The sequence below is a fragment of the Mugil cephalus genome, chromosome 19, assembly GCF_022458985.1.
Source record: "Mugil cephalus isolate CIBA_MC_2020 chromosome 19, CIBA_Mcephalus_1.1, whole genome shotgun sequence".
NCBI classification, from domain to species: Eukaryota; Metazoa; Chordata; class Actinopteri; order Mugiliformes; family Mugilidae; genus Mugil; species Mugil cephalus.
In genome coordinates, this window is record NC_061788.1 from 17767701 (window position 1) to 17784528 (window position 16828).

General features: G+C 42.9%; 1 protein-coding gene across 12 annotated transcripts in view; it reads left to right on the top strand.

Annotated features, from left to right (window-relative positions):
- Positions 1-268: 268 nt before the first annotated feature.
- The window catches only part of vav2 (vav 2 guanine nucleotide exchange factor), a 195189-nt gene continuing 178629 nt past the window's right edge, over positions 269-16828 (top strand). For 3 of the 12 annotated variants that reach the window (XM_047569550.1, XM_047569557.1, XM_047569555.1), the window contains exons 1-2: positions 272-1052; positions 1368-1964. In XM_047569550.1, coding sequence (XP_047425506.1) covers positions 1761-1964 — 204 coding nt within the window. In that variant the 5' untranslated portion in view covers positions 272-1052; positions 1368-1760. Of the gene's footprint in view, positions 1144-1367; positions 1965-16828 lie in introns of all 12 variants that reach the window. The other 9 variants (XM_047569560.1, XM_047569556.1, XM_047569554.1 and 6 more) reach the window with 8 other exon arrangements.

The following is a 16828-nucleotide window of genomic DNA, read 5'->3' on the forward strand; positions in this document are numbered from 1 at the left end:
ATGCTTACCACTGCAGACTGAGAACTCCCCACAAGAGCTGCAGTCCTGGAGATGCTCTGACCCACTCGTCTGGAGATCACCATTTGGCTCTTGTCATAATCGCTTGAATCTCATGCTTGCCCATTTTCCCTACTCCTAACACACAGGTGCCACGATGAAGAGGTAATCAATGTTATTCATTTCACCCGTCAGTGGTCATAATGTTTCGCCCGATTTGGCGTATTAGGCTTCGTTTTTTTTTTTTTGTTTTTTTTTGTAATAAGCCCACCCCACACAGAATCACACGGGGACATCGTCGTGGGTGGAACGCTCCGCAGACAGAGCATCATCGCGTGTGTGCGTGTTTTAAATAGTTCTTTTAATCCAATTATGTCAGTGGCTGCGGCGCGCGCCTCGTCCGCCAGGGGGCGCGGCCACGGCTCTCCGGAGCTAAAGAAAATAGAAGGAACTCCAAATCTCGGGAGTGTGGAAACACACCAGTAAAGTGTGGACGCCGAGTTACAACTTCACGCTGGATACGAGGCGCAGGGCAGCTTCCCCGGGGAGACAGCTTCTTCTGGGCGAGCCCGAAGACTAGACCCCTGTTGGTGTTTTCTTTTCTTTTTTTTTTTTTCGTCCTCGGCAGATTTGCGCAGCTCCGGGTCGGGAGTCGGGACCCGTTAAACATCTCCGTCCGAAAGGGAAACACACAGAGAGAGAGAGAGAGTGGAAGAGCGCGGACATGAGCGGAAGGCTGGCAGAAAACAGAGTAAAAGCTCAACTGAGCGCACGCTTTACGCTGCTTTGAAGAAACGTAACAAAAGTACCAAAAAAAAGAGGATAAATGTAAGCGCAAATTGCTTTTTTTTTTTCTCCCCTTCTTCTTCTACTCTTCCTTGGACACGTTTCCGCTGCTGGCGAGCGACGTTTAAACCGTGTTGTGGAAAGCTTCTTCTTTTCTTTATTTAATATATTTATATATTTTTTTAGTTTTATTTTTTTGCTCTTGGAAATAACTGGAAGTTCTCGTCTCTGGCGTTTCAGCTAAAGAGGAAACGTTAAATGCAAATGCGGTAGGTGACTCCGTTTTTTTTTTTTTTTTGCTCAACACCCAGAGACTTAAAAGCGCCGCTTTTTCTTCTTCTTCTTCTTCCCCATCTCCCGGTAGGTAGGTAGGTAGGTAGGTACATACATACATACATAGGTTGGTAGATAGCCTGTACCATGGTCTGTGCTGCATGCTTCACTGAAATGTGAGACGCGCTGGGGAAGTCTGTACATGACAAACCGCTGCATCCAGCTGTTTTGTTTGGCACCGCTCGGATAAGCCTCCGTTTTCACTCCGTTTTCTTGTTTGTGTGTGTATGTGTGTGTGTGTGTGTGTGCAGGCTATGCTGAAGAAACTTTTTAAGAATGAAGAGGAGAAAATCGCCGTAGCACGCCTCTGTTGTCTGCCCGCATCGTCGCCGCGCGCCGGAGAGCACCAGTGTTGTTATTCCCGAGCCCTCACGTCGGGGAGCCGCGAGAGCTGACACGCGTCTGGAAATGTGGATCTAGCGTGATGACCTGCGAGCTGAAGTTGTGAGATCGCCTGACTGTGTCGAGCCGTTAGTGAGTGATCGAGACTTCCGGAGCCAGCGGGGGAGCCCACGACTGCTTGTTAGAGCTGAAAAGCCGCCCTACGAACCAGCTCTCGGATCAGTTTTATTTATTTATTTTTTATATATATTTTTTTTTATTTTATTATTTTTTTTTTGCGAGGAGAGTCCCCCGCAGCCGACATGGAGGAGTGGAGGCAGTGCGGACGGTGGCTGATTGACTGCAAGGTCCTGCCCCCGAACCACCGGGTCGTGTGGCCCTCCGCGGCCGTCTTCGACCTGGCGCAGGCCCTCAGGGACGGAGTGCTGCTGTGCCAGATGTTGCACAACCTGTCCCCCGGATCCGTGGACCTGAAGGAGATCAATTTCAGACCCCAGATGTCACAGGTGAGTCGGGCTGTTTTGTGAACTTCAAACCGGCGAATGATTGGAATTGATTTTACACCCCGGGGCTACGGTTGCTCATTGCTCTGATGCTCGTTCACGTCGTGGGATTTCCGCTGGCATCCTACATGATTTGCCTCAATTGTTTGGGAGGCTGAATGTTATGGCACAGCGTTTCCCTTCCTGGGTTTTCCCAGTTGTTTCGGGAGCTTTTTAACCAGCAACCTTCCTGTCACAACAAGCCCACTGCTTGGCACTACTTTTGCTGCATGTGTGACAACGCGGTGGTTTTTACTCTTGCTCACAGTGCATACACTAATATGTGCTTCATTTAGTTTGCACAGGCCAAGCGAGGGTTTTCAGAATAATGTGGCACTTCTGGGTTGACGGTTTCCCCTATATCTGGTTCTAGTGGCGCAGCCGCCGAATCTTCCAAAAGAAATGGCCCTGTTCTTCAGGTTTTAGCATCTATCAGGAATATCACGACGCCTCGGTGGAATTAAATTCCAGCTGACATCTGCAGCATCTTCGCGTCTGCTTCAAAGGGTGTTAATTGAGTATTAACCAGCCAAGGCTGAGTGGAAGTGAGCCGTGATAACAAACTGTTAAAGGAACAGGAAGTGAAAGGTTTATGCATCCTTGGTTCATCTTCCCTTTGTGTTGTAGGTGGGTGTGGCAGGTCTTCAGATGAATTACTAGCAAGTCAGAGGGTTATGGAAAGTATAGGGGATACTCTCCTCCAGTCATGGCTGAGTATTTGCCACTAGCAGCAGCTTTACCCACTTTGTAGAGTGGGAGACTAGGGTTTCTTCTAGTGCTTTGAGGAGAAGCTCAGAGGAATAACCGCCTGGGTGTATAATTAGACTCAAATGTAACCCAAGTCTACACTGTGGTACGATTAGAGGTTTGGAGCGTAGATGTGTTGTGCCTCTGCTTCCGTGAAGCTCCTTCTCAACTTCAGCTCATTCATGTTTCCAGAGCCAGTATGAGGAAGTGTTGGGTGCCACGGGAAGTTTACACGACCGCAGCAACGGAGCGCAAGTGCGCTGTGGCAAATGTTTGTATTGACTTTTATTCGCCCTCGACGTCTGCACCGAAACGTTGCTGAGAGGTCTGGAAATTGGGGAAGGAGCCTTTGGTCGCTCGCAGTGGAAACCGTTTCAGGTTATTCTCATTGTCGTGCCTGTAGATTCCCAGACAGACATCATGTCAGAGCCATTGGCCGCTGACAGCACATTTGTCTGATATTCTTGGCACACCTTCCGTGACCCCTTTCTGTCATAATAATGTGTGAATGTCTGCCTCTTCATCTGTCTGCCCTCCACTCTGTCTGTGTTGGTTACCGCTTTCTTGCAGGCACGCCTTGCTTTTGTTTGAGGTTTAGAGAAAACGTAAATCAGCCTGATCAACCAAGAATAAATATACAACAATCTTGAAAAGTTATGTTACCAAATGACAATGCCAAGTATTCTGTTTCCAACTTCACCAATGTGGATATTGGCTACTGCTGTCTTTTTTTTTAATCCTGCTTTGGTATCGTTACTCAGTGAGTGTACAAAGTACTTTGTTAAATAATATTTGTGTTATATGGCATACACTAAGTTTAGACCTCCACTGGGTTTGTGTTAGCCTGTTTCCTTTGCAGATGTTTGCACTAGTGCATAGAGTAGTGCATATCTCCAACACTCAAAGGTTAAGGACCATTATTTGACAAAACCTATGTAGCACAAATGACATAATTGAACTGAGGTGCAGTAACACATTATGTTAATGTGTTAGAGTCCAGTGTAATGTGGTAACTGTAGAGTGTTACTTTGTTACTGTAATATTGATTCTGCATGATTGCAAACTGAATATGTTTTGATGTCAGACAGTTGGGCAAGTCAGTCGTGTCGCCTGGGGCTCAGCGGACTTGTGACTTTTAACAGTTTTGTTCCATTTGCTACGCTAAATGCTTACTAGAAAAATAAATCAATGGAAACAAAAATGTTAGTTGTAGCTAATAGTCTCCTTACCAACGTTGATTTGCCTCGTAACAGGAGTATCGACTTGTCAGCTCCAGAAGCCACTGACTTCCCTGATTACAAGGCGAGAGGCAGGAAAAAGAGAGGGGTCTGGATGGCACGCTTTGATCCGCCCACTAATCCCGAGCTTCCAGTCCCACTGAGTCGATCCGCAGTGAGGGTGTAGGGGATGTCCTCGGTGACAAATTGGGTTAAACAAAATCCTGGCAGCAGAACACTGGCACGTGATTTATGATAAGGCAAAGGTCAGAGCGCATTGGCCTTAACATCCAGAACACCCAGTGCAGTGACTCAACCAAATGCAGAGGAGGTGAAGCAGAGTGATTAAATTATGTGCTCTGGATGAAATTTCCCATCCCTTCAACAGATCCACTTCTGGTTTGATTGATAGTTTCTTGAATTGAATTTTTCCTCTGTTCAACATTTAGTTATAGCATTCTCATGTATGTGAGTAGGTGTTAACGCTGGCTATGATTCAGTCTGACCCGCATCGTAGCGGTGGCTTTTAGAGAACAAAACGGTAACATTCAGACAACAGGGAAGCACTTTTCCTGTTTCTAGTGACCCACTAACTGTATTCACTTGCTGCTGTTAACAGTCTCTAATCACACTAATGCTTTAAAGTTTGGCGTTGATCCCGGTTTGTGGGTTCATTAGGTTTGTGACCATTCTGCAGAGCTCAATTGGAAGTCATGGCAACAACCCAGAGGTGATGCTGTATTATTAAAGCATGGCATGTGAACTCTTAATGACACACCAGCCATATAATTTTCCAAAGTTTTCCTTTCTAAATGTCATTTTTAAATCGTTTGGACTTGAACATTTTTAGAGAGTTTCTTGAGGGTGTGCTTGCTTTGGTGTACATGTATCTGACCAACATGGCATCTCTCTTGTCTGTGTGGACTTCACTGTCAGTGTAGGTTCCAACACAAAACTGATGAGCAGATCAATTAAGTCGATTTTTACGAAGGGATCTGACCTCAGTTTTGATGCGATAAAATGTTAGTAAATGGTGCATTTTGTTGTGTAAACTGAATATCTTAGGTTGCAAATGGGACAAATTAGGCAATGTGAAGGCATAATTTCTGGAGACTCTGGAAAATCTATGATGTTTCTTTCCTGCATTTGTGACATTTTATTGGACAGACAATTTAAAATAATCAGTAGGCCTAGTAGGTTTCCATGAGGTGTGCCGGTTTCATCTTTGAAGGCAGAGGTTTTGTTGCCTATATACTCTACGTATGGGGTGAATGTGTCAGCCCTGGTGACTTGTCTGCGTTGCAGCTTGGCTTAAACCTGTAACAGTGAGCGCACCACATGATCAAAGTAAAAAAAAAAAAAAAAAAAAAAAAATGGGCAAACTCTTAGTCATCCAGTAATTTCCATATGTTTTAAAGAAACCCCCAGAAAGTCCAGTTCCAGATAGTTTCTGCTTGTTTTTTAAATATACCTCAAGCTGGATGACTGAAAACCTTGGTAGAAAAGCATGACATCGTTAGCATCGACTTTAGCAGTGCTGAAGGGCTGCATGTTTGGTTTTCAGGTTTAACAGTGGCACAAAATGTAGGAAAAAAAATTAGCACCCTGAATAAATAATGGATGAATGATGATAGAAAATGTTCATTCAGGTGGCTGAAAATAAAGCCGTTCATTTATCCATCTTCCCACTATGCAGGGAAGAGGTTCATTGTGAATATGTATAATCATGAAGGAAATTATCACGCAGTGCAAAAACTGTAAGGGGGTGATGTGCAAAATGTCAGCAGTAATTAAAATAAAAATAAAGATTCTAATACCTGGTTTATCAAAAGGAAGCTTGGAAGTTGCGGTTCAGCAGAGTTGTTAGTGCTGAAGTGATAGGATGAAAACACTAGAGAACGTGCTCTAAAAATGATTCGCGATGGTTAATTTTGACTGCCTGATCAGGTGGAAGACACAATAACCGGTTTTGGCACTAGCGAGCGCAGAGGTACTAATCAGAAGTGCGCAGGAAGAAGAGGAGACATGCCTATGCCCTGTTATTTTTGTTCATTGTGTATAGGAGAGGAGGTGAAGTAGATTTTGCAAAGAAGCTGTGAAACTGGCCTCCATTTATGTGGTCAAATAAATCCCTCGCTGTCTTGTTTCACCATTTATTTGGCTTTACCTCAGGGTTGTAAACGGATGCTTAATGAGCGCCGGTGTTTGCAGAGGCTTTCGAGCTCAAAGTGCGCATTCAGAATCCAGCGCCTCGGGCAGCGTCTGAAAGACGAGACTGAGCCGTGTGTTCTCTGAAGCCTTTTGTGTGTTCTGCTGTGTTTTTTCTTTTCTTTCACCTCTCATTCTCTCACTTTTTTCCCCCTGTTAGTGAGGTGGTTGTGAATGCCTTTGGGATGACTCAGGCAGGTAGGTATGCATGCGTGTGTGTGTGTTGCTGAGCTTTTGTTTCAGGGTGAGTGTGTGTGTACTTGCCTGTGTGTGCCTGTGTGTGTGTGTGTGTGTGAGGGATGTTACAGTACCTGTGTTGAGGCCGAATCACTGCTGGCTGAGCCTACAGAGCTCTCCTGAAGCTTCTCAGTACTCCACAGGGCCCCAGATCCCACACAGAGCTTGCCACTTCCACTCACCGTAATAGAGGTTCTTCTTCTTTGTCCAGCTCCCACCTGATATATTGACTGCTGCTGGGAAGTAATAGAGACTAATTCCAATAACTAAAAAAAAATTTAATTTTCTCCTTTTAGTCTAAACAAGAATTATCATGGATTCGCTGATATGTATCAAGTGCGATTTCATCAACGTAAGCAAAGTTTCTATGAACGATGCAATTCTCTGATAGGGACAAAAGTGTCCTTTCCCAGTTTATTTTTTATTTTTTTGATAACTTAGCAGTAGTTATGCTTTTTGCTACCCTGTTCGGCAAAGCTGTGTATTTTTGATATTTCAAACTCGTATCCCATAATACTAGACATTTTTACACAGTTTAGTTGTAAATTGTTACGTTGTGACCATTACGAGAGAAAAGTGTCTTCCTCAATAACGCCCTAAAAATAACATGTTATTTTTTTATTATTATCATTTTTTTTTTTACATAAATTTTAGAAGAGCAGTTGAAACGGATTGAAATGTTTTTTTTTTTTTTTTTTTTTTTTGTGGTTCCCATGGCTGTAAAACCAAATACTCTATTGGAAACTACGTGTTCTTGACATTAAAATGCGAATTAAAAACAAAGACACCGCACGGAAACCACTGTGGCACCTCAGACAGCTAAATGACCTCTTAAAGGTTTCACCTTCACCGTTGATTCTAACTAACATGTGTTTATCTAACATGCATTCGGTCCAGTTTTCAAACCCAGGGGCCCTGTTCTTTTCCAGAATGCGAGGATCACTCGAGCAGCGGTGACAACCCCTGTATTTATTATGGCCAAGTCATATTTTGAAATATTCAGCAATTCCCTCTGATCCCCCAGGAGACACACGCCTCTGTGATTTAGATGTTTTCATACCTTCCACATCCCTAAATGTTCGACAACTTTATTTCAAACAAGCCTACATTCCCAGTGTTTCTGGAAGGCGTTTTGCTACATGTCTAGTAACATCCACATGAATGAGAAGTCCAAACGTTTCCCATCAAAACATTGAATTGTCACAAATTTATTTCCTTCCCCTCTCGGTGGTCATATATTTATGTCTGGCAGGTGCATAAGGAGTGAAATAAACCTTTTTTACATCACTGTACACTGTGTAATTTTCACCCTAGCCTCTCTAATATATTTTATGGTATATTTTCAGCCATTCTTCCTCTTTCATTTCACACCCCCTACCCCTGCCAGATTTTAAGACAGTATGTTCCACCCGTCCACTGCTGTGACGTGATTTCATTTTGCTATCATGCATTTCATTTGAGTATTTTCTTGCTCCTTCCGCTCTTTGTGCGGTTTTTAACGTGATTCCATACGAATGGCGCCTCATTCTGTTCCTCTGTCCAGACAATACGCTATATAGTGAATGGATCTCTTGGCAGAAATTCTGCAACGTTGGAGCTACATTGAACGCCCTGATCAAATCATTTCCATCCCGCCTTGATCACGTGATCAGAGTAAATGCTCACTGTTCTCTGTAGGTCATGTTTATGACACTGAAAGCCTCAAAATAAGATCAGCTGGAGTGTATGTACCAGGAAAGGACACGTTAAATGCCAGCTCACCTTCTATTTTGAATTCTCTGTTTGTAGCCACAGTTGGGAGGGGGTGGCTACTGTAGACGCCCACCCATCCCTGCCTCCCTCGGGGGTAATTTAATGTCAGCGTCAGGTCTGCTGTTGACCCCATGACCCCAGGGCTCGCCGGATGCAGGTAATACTGCTAATGGAGCTCATTAGGGAGACGTGCTGGGTTGAACAGCTGGGACAGCACCACTGGAAGCTAATGGGATTGACAGGGAGGGAATGGGTATTCTAACCTTTAGTGTGAGGTAATCTGTGTTCTAATGTGTCAAAAAAAGAATCTTTTTAACTGGAACTTTTCACATTTGTGAGGCTCGAGTGTTGACATTTGCAGGACTCTCATATAAACAGTGTGTCATTTTTTTGTGGCAATGGAAGTAACCTTTTCTCACTCTGTCGCTTGCAAGCACGGTGTCTTTCGCTTGTGAACAATTCAGGGCCTATAGAATAAATTCCACATTAAAGACACACTTTAAACTAGTATTAGTAATGTAGTCTGCCTAATTGTAGGTATATATAATTATATATAATTGTAATAATTTCAACTATTTTGTGTTATAAAAAGATTTAGGTTTAAGAATCTGGAAAACCCTACACATTTAAAACAGTACAGTTAATTTAAATAGTAATTCATGGAAGCTAAACCACTGAATTAAGCTGTGCCGGACGGCTGTACACTTTTCATTCATTCATTCGTTCATACACTGGCTTATAACTTTGTCCGTTATACATTATTTTTAATATGTAAGTGATAATTTGCTCATACTTTAGTGACATAAGTTCGGTATGTGTTATAATGACCACCTCTTTGTCCATGAAGTTATTCAGATCATTAATTCTTCTCCAGATAAACAGCTTACTGGTGCAGCCGTACAACTCCTGTCTCAGTGATGCTGCCCCATCTGTACAGCCGATTATTATTTTTACTATTTTCATTATCGGAATGATGACGCAATGACAGTAATACCAAAGCTGTAAAATATATTTGTTTCATCCCAGGGGATAACGCAGGGGGCGTAGCACTATATTGATATTTACTCAGGATCGTGCCTTGGTCACAGTGGGATAAGATTGCATAGCACAAAGCAGTGTCCGCCTCGGCTGCTGGGAATTCACCGTCTTATTCAGGGTCACTTTATTAGGTCAGATGCCACATGAGGCAGTTTCAACTCTGCCAGGCTGAAGCACAGTCTTTTTTATCCTCCTGGCCTATAAAACACTGACTAAAAAAACAACAGAGAAGGTTTTAGAAGCATCTGTGCATCTGCTTACGTTCAAGTTTGGACAATTTCATATAAGCCAGATGAGATTTATCCTCTTAAAGTTAATCCACACGTCAGCTGTACAAACAGAGTATTTGAATAGCATTAATGTCGCAAAGAGAATTCCCACAGGGCTGACCTGAACACTGTGTGCATGACGCCCGGTATATGATTGGGTTAGTCTGACAGTGGATAGGAGAATACAGCACAATGTTATGGTGATTCTGTGTAATAAGTCAGTCTCACTTTTAACAGCAACTAAGAGATGTTTCAGACTAGTAACTACGCTGAATCACTTTGAGAAATTCCAAGTCCACCTGTCAAAATAAAAAGAGCAGATGAGATAAGAAGTTGCTGCATCCTGGTCTGAAGTTCATGTTATTTCAGTCTTCTTGCTTCCTGGTTGCTTTAAGTCGTTCTTTACAACACCATGGAGAGCCACTGAAGTATGACTTACGCCAAAGCGCATTCCTTACAGTAAATTGATGTTGACTTAACACATCATCGTGCTGCTTACATGATGTCTTTGCGCAAGCTGTTTTTGTTCCACAATCATTTCTTCTGCGACTTATCATTTTAATTGCCACGTGAGGCATGCTGCGTTATTACTTAGTCTAAATTGAGCAACAGACTGAAAGAGCAGTGATTCGCCGGAGAGGGCTATTCCTTTCAGATGATGTCTTTTGCATCTAACGTCAGGCTTTACAACATAGCGTCTCATAAAAACAAATCGGAGGCTGTAAACCCGTATGGCTTGCAGTGTTACGCGAGTTAAAGAATGGACAGCGGACGAGGCTTAAACAGGAAAAGGGTTAAGCACTTGTATAAGGCAGCGGCTGAATGGATCCCATAGTAGCTGAGGTCGATATTCATTAAGTGCAAATGAATGGCAACGTGTATGCCACTGTAATTCTGCAGGCCTGCCGTCTGCGTGTCGTGACAAAGAAGCAGGAAGTGAAATTGGAAAGCATAAAAGCCCTTTTATTTAGTGCATGACACATCTGCAACTGCTGTGGGTACAAACCACGACTACCACAACATATGTTACTGAAGCCAGTTTTAGACACTATGCAAACCTTTAGAAGCCTCCCTGGCCAATGCACACAATGCCTATAATATAGCAGCCTTTACTGACGCTGATCAGGCATAACATTATGACCAGCTTTCTGATATTGTGCAGGTCTCCCTTGTGTCTCCAAAACAGTTGTGACTCACCAGAGAATGAACAAGGGCCTTCTCAGGGTGTGCTGTGGTGTCTGACAACACAGTGTTGTGTTAGTGGGGGGCCTTTGGACCAGACTTGTTCCAGTTCCAGTGCATCCCACAGATGCCTAATCTGTTTGGCATCTAGTGAACTTGTGCTACTCTTTTAGTTGTTCCTAAAGCGTCTATGTGTGTGTGTCTGTGTCAGGCTGTGTTCTGTTGTGGATGGATGGTTGTTGCCATCAATGAGTATCACTGCTGGGTGGCGGTGCCTGGTCTGGTCTAGGTGGGTGGTACATGTCTAAGTAATGAATGCCAGGTCTAAAAGTTTTCTAGTAGAACGTTATGGTGTCACAAGATGGTCAGTGTTATTTACTGCTCCTGGTCATAATGTTATGCCTGATCAGTGTATAGAACCCATTAGTTGTATTTAACCAGTTTTTAAAGCTCTGTCCTTCACTGGGACGTGGTATCACCCTCTCTCTCTGGTCTTCTTCCTAATGCAAACTGTGAGTCATCAGTTTTTTTTGAGTGCAGGCCACGTGGAATTGAATTGTTGATTCTTAAGTCTTAAGATCATCAGAAAATATTGAGGGATGGGACCGAGCTCAGATCTCAGAGCTGATACAAGAAAACAGCTATTAAACACGGAAAAAGGAGGTCTTGTGGGTGGACGAGAGTTGGAAGGAGTTCCATGTCCTCTCTGAAAGTGGTTTAATATGCACTGTCATCCTACAGAACGTAATGAAATCAGTCATAAATAGAGTAGAGTTAGCTTCTTTTTGTCCGCTACCCATTTCTTAGCTCTTATTTACTCTACTTGGAAACAATCGAGGATCCAAGACCACCTTAAAGTCATCCAAGCATTTGTGCCTCATGATGAAACATTTTCAACTTACCTTGCAATACATTTTGTTGGTGGTCTAAAATTGCTTGAACATGACTCGGCCAGTCTGTAAAACCCAAAGCCATGTGTTTTATCTTGTGTATTAAAAGAAAGTGCTCCACCTAAAGCCTGTGGAACATTCACGAGCCTCTTCCCTCTTACCGCATTCCTCAGGGAATTTTAGGTTGAAATGTGCGTGCAGTGTTTATGCGGGGAACTCCGAGCTGACCTAATCTCTGAGACCGAAACAAAATTCAAGCGATGCCATGTAGAGACAGATCACTGTAAATCTGTCAAAGGGTATTTCAGTGGCATGAGCGGAGAGCTTTTGTCTTAACCTTAAAATTCTCGCATCTGTGAAAACATTCCGCGGGGACTGTCCGCTCCGTTCGCATCCTCTCTTAATTGTCTTACCTAACTAACCTCTGGGGACGCATTACACTTGGTAGGAAACAGATCCTCCGTGACAACATTCTGCCAGTTTCTCCTTTCCACAAAGAGATCATGGAGCCTTATGGACGCCGTCTGATTTCTAAAGAGGCTCCATCTGCATACCGGTTGTTGGGGGTGATTAACACGGGCACGCCGTGGAATGGCGCCTGGATCTTCCCGGAGCCGCAGCGTGCTCCGCTGGGCGCCGTCACTCGGCGGAGAAATGAGAAAGAGGACGCCACAGTCCTGCCTCTGTAGTTCTGAGCCAGATGGCTGAATCTCTCCCCTGCAGTTCTCCCCAAACCAGACCACATGAGATCCTTTTATTGTTGTGTTTTTTTTCTTTTCTTTTAATACAAATAGATTGATTTCGACTCCTTAATCAGCAGTCGGGTTTTTGTCCAGGTCTTGAGTGGCGTCAGTCTTCATCGAACACCGTCGGTAATGACACGTGGCCTGTTACATGTGGAGCCGCTGTCAGAGCGGAGAGTCTAACGGTGTGAGTTGTTGTGGTGGTGGTAGACTGATTGTAGCCGTTTCCTGCGGACGGGAGCAGATTAGGATCTGGGTTGGGGAGAGGCACAACCCCCCGCGGACACTTCCAACCCCAGCTGTACACGCACACACACACACACACACACACACACACACACACACACTCGAGTACATTAGCAGCCTCTCTCTGGGAGGAAGATAAACAGCGTTATATTTTTTTCTATCTCTTTGCCAATGGAAACGGATAATATGGAGCCATGTGACGCGTTGCCTGGTGGCAGATTAGTACGGGAGGGTTTGCTACAGTATGTCACACTGCCCATCAGGCCTTTGCCACAGAATGGCCACAAGTAGCACCGATATCCCATTACTGGCCGCTTATTGATCATATCACATAATTGGCTCTGGAATAGGAAGGGCACAAAGGTAGGGTTACGCTGTTAGACTCGGGCCCGTAAAAAAAAAGGCCAGCACTTATTGATCCTACCCACAGCTCAGCCTCTTGTTAATCATGCAAACAAAGTGGGACACTGTGTTGTGGGTTACAGAGGGCGGAAGAGATCATTTCCTCATGCTCCACATTTAGCTCAGGGCGCACTGCTTTGTGAGTAGTAATTTAAGCTCTTACCAGTTGTTCACTTGTTACAGTTGGTTACATTTTCTAAACGTTTTGTCTTTGTATTGGGGGATTATCTTTTCATACATTATTTTTATTTAAAAAAAAAATAGTTGGCGTATAATATAGGGCTGCACTACAACCGTTGTGTTCATCATTTAATGCTGGGTCTTAGTGTTACGCTTGTTTTTTTGTATAGTCTGATCACTAACATAAGAAAGCAGTGATCTAAAAATGGATTTTGAAGTAGTGAAGATTAAATATTTGCAGATGATTGAAGGAACATTATCTGTTATATTCATTTGTACTTTCTCATGCACCTATATCACAATTATATTGTGCTTTAGTCAGAAGTCTGTTAGTCTCATCTGCTGCTCTCACCGTCGCCTTAGAGCTTGCTCTGGGTGTTTCAGGCTGGGTGCTTTAAAGTGTCTTGAGATAATTTGCATTGTTGTTGACGCTATGTATACAAGTGTGAGAATCCTTTAAACAAAGACCCAGTAAATTGCTTGCTCAGTAAAAATAAAACAGCCCAGCACTGTAGCTGAGCATCAGTGTACAGACGGTCACAATGTGATCGGTCTAGTTCCTCGTGGATTCTCATTGTCTCGGAGTCACTGTTGCCTCCTCAGATCTGGTGTTTCAGACAAGAAAAGAAAGAAGAACACCATAGAGCAAAAGCTGCTATGAGGCTAATATGTATGTATAGATGTGGCTTTGCATTAACAACACGCTAACCAAAAAAAATTATTTATCCATTGGAAAAAGCAATCACTTGTTGTAGCCTGTGGAAAAAAAATGAATCCTATCCAAACAGATCAGTCTTCTGCCCGACTAATCAACTAGTCTCTTCAGCGCTAATGAACTGCATATTACACAGCTTGTGAATTTGATTTTGTTATTGGACATAATCCAGTTACCAGCATATGAAATGAATCAGATCAGTGATTACAGGCTTAAAGAGTCTCGCCCTCACAATGTGCCTCAGGAACAAAGCACCTCACCACCACCTCCAGTTCCAGCGTCATGCTCAAGGACAGGCAGAGCAGAGTCAGGAGGGACCGGACCCAGGATCTGAAGCTGAAGGTCGACCTCTTTAACCAGTCAGACAATGACACAGAGCAAACAAATCCACCTCGATAGTTTTAACTGACACTCATTTGTATTCTCCAGGTTTTAAACGTTTGCCTACATTTTCCATTATTGTACTTGCAATAAGCTGCCCTCTTGCATACTAATCAAACTGTAATTGTCACTGTGAACAAAGGCCAAACCCGTTTCAAGCTTTTATCTAGAAGCTTTGAGAATTCGTAGCAGTTTAACGAGTACTTTGTGTTGGAATGGAAAGATGAGACCAAAAACCCAAGACAAACAGACATTATTTGTGCTCTGTAGGGTGCTGTAAGATTGGAAGAAAATCTCACAACTGTATATTTGTACTTGTATTTATATTTAGTCTAGTGTGAGACACAGTCTGTTTTCTTTCATGCAGCTGGTGCGTAAATCCCGAACAACCGCATAGCACGTTTATGTTTGATGCAGACGTCTTGAAAACCTCGTTGGACGTTTGGCCACGTTACATCGTTGACTCATGCTGATGATGAGTTGATCTATTGTTGATGATCCAGTTGTTTTAGCGCGTGATTCAGCGGGTGAGAGAAAGAAAGTTTTCTTCTTTCAGACCAAATCAGCTGTCTCTTTGATGTCCTATAACGCAAACAGCCGTCCCGTCTGCCTGTGATCGAAGACGTGTCCAAAAACCAATTTCTCCTGAGCTGGTGAGCGTCCTCGGCCCCGTCTCAAAAAAGGTGACGAAAAATGTTAAAGCCGTCGCCGGCTGGTGGTGGTAGCATAATGAAAGCAACAGAGCGTGAAGACGCCGAAGCTAAACAATCTAAAACGAACGGTCGAGACTCCTGAGGAAAACAAAGAGGGAGGGAAAGACGAAGGTAGAGTCAGGAAGAATGGTATTGACAGGAAGCTTTTAGTGACTTTCTCTTGTGAAATTGAGCGTGACCCTCACACTGACGCACATCTGCTCCTCTCCAGCTTACTCTCCATCAGCAGACAAAAGATTTGCTTTAACTACACCGACTATGACAACAAGCAGAGCTTACACACACAGTGGTGGTCTCTGCTTTAGCAATCTGATCCACTAAACCCCTACCTAAACGTTTATTTATACTTCCTACTTCTTTAGTCCCATGTAGAGACAATGATGAGGCTGGATGTATTGCGTAAGTGCTCGCTGTCATTAGACCTGTTAATACCGATGTCCTTCTTACGCTTGGAAAGCCACGAACCCCAGTGAACCTTGATCAGGTTGTTTGTTGCAGTCAATTATTGATATGCATGTTAACAAAGTGTTTTCTGTCTTATCTTAAGGAAGTGCTAACAGGTACTTTGATAAAGTAGTTATCCAGTTGCCCATAGTTTATGGGTAATTTTCACAGTTAATACAAACATAAAGTTGAGTTGTAACAGGAAGACACGGTTCATGGTGTTGGTGCTTTGTATTTTGACACAAATTTACCGTTTAGATCATTTTAATGTTTTCACGTAAACAATGTAGCACCAGATAGATTTGAGCTTTTACATTGATATTTAGATTTAATTCATTTTTTTTATTACAGTTTGTTACAGTATAGACTAGTACAGGAGCAAGGTTAAAATGAGGATCAACATGAATAAAAATGCCAACAGATTTATATATTCCAATCAGTGCATTAATTTAGTTATGGTAGCACATACATGAGGTTACAATATGGTTCGCATGAAAATTCTCACAAACTATTTATAAGTATATGTGTAATTCTTCTGTGTTGCGTCGATTTTTATTTTTGAGAATGAGGGAGAAGACCACGTGATCTGTTTTGTCACTATTTATTTTTAAGAATGAAAAAAAACAAAACAACAATGCTTCTCTAGTGTCCAACCAATTATAAAAGGCGCCGAGTCGCATGTTCGCAGCCCGAACATGTATTTGTCATCGTATTTTTTGTGCTTTGTGCAAAGTTAAAAATTATAAATAAAAACTTTATTGAGCTGTCTCTTCCAAACATATTGTGAAAAATAAATTATACTGGTGTCCTTAAAAATTGTAAATAAAAACTTTGTGATCTTGCAGGCCGAGCCGAATGAATATGAACAAGGTCGAATTTTCCTGATCATGCATTTGACAGGAAGTGATGTCATCCGAAAGCGGCGGTGTAAAACTTAAACTGGTCCTCAGAAAGATAGCTGCGCGCGCGCACACACACACACACACACACACACACACACACACACATACATATACATGTATACACTTTTCTTTTTGTTGTTTTGTTACAACATAAAATGATGATTACCAGCGTTGCTTTCCCCTCCCATTCACATGCTTGTTAACATTCCAGGATGTGCTGATATATCTACCTGTTGTCGCTGCGCAACTGGCAGTTCTCACTGTCAAATATATGTGCACCAAGTAGAAATGTCTATGTTTCTGCTCCGTTGGTCCTTGAGCTTTGACCCGGCAAGAAAAAGACTCAACAGATCACGCTCTTGTGCTATAATGATACTGACTTTCATCGTACAATGAAACCAGGTGTACATATGTAGATATTCTAAGTACCTTTCTCTGGATCCTCCTTCTGTGTTATTTATTTTACATGCTTGTCGAACTCATCTCTTTGTGGATCAAGACAACATTTCAACCGATCATGCCTAGAGAAAGTTGAGAAAGTTTGCAATTACGGAATCATCAA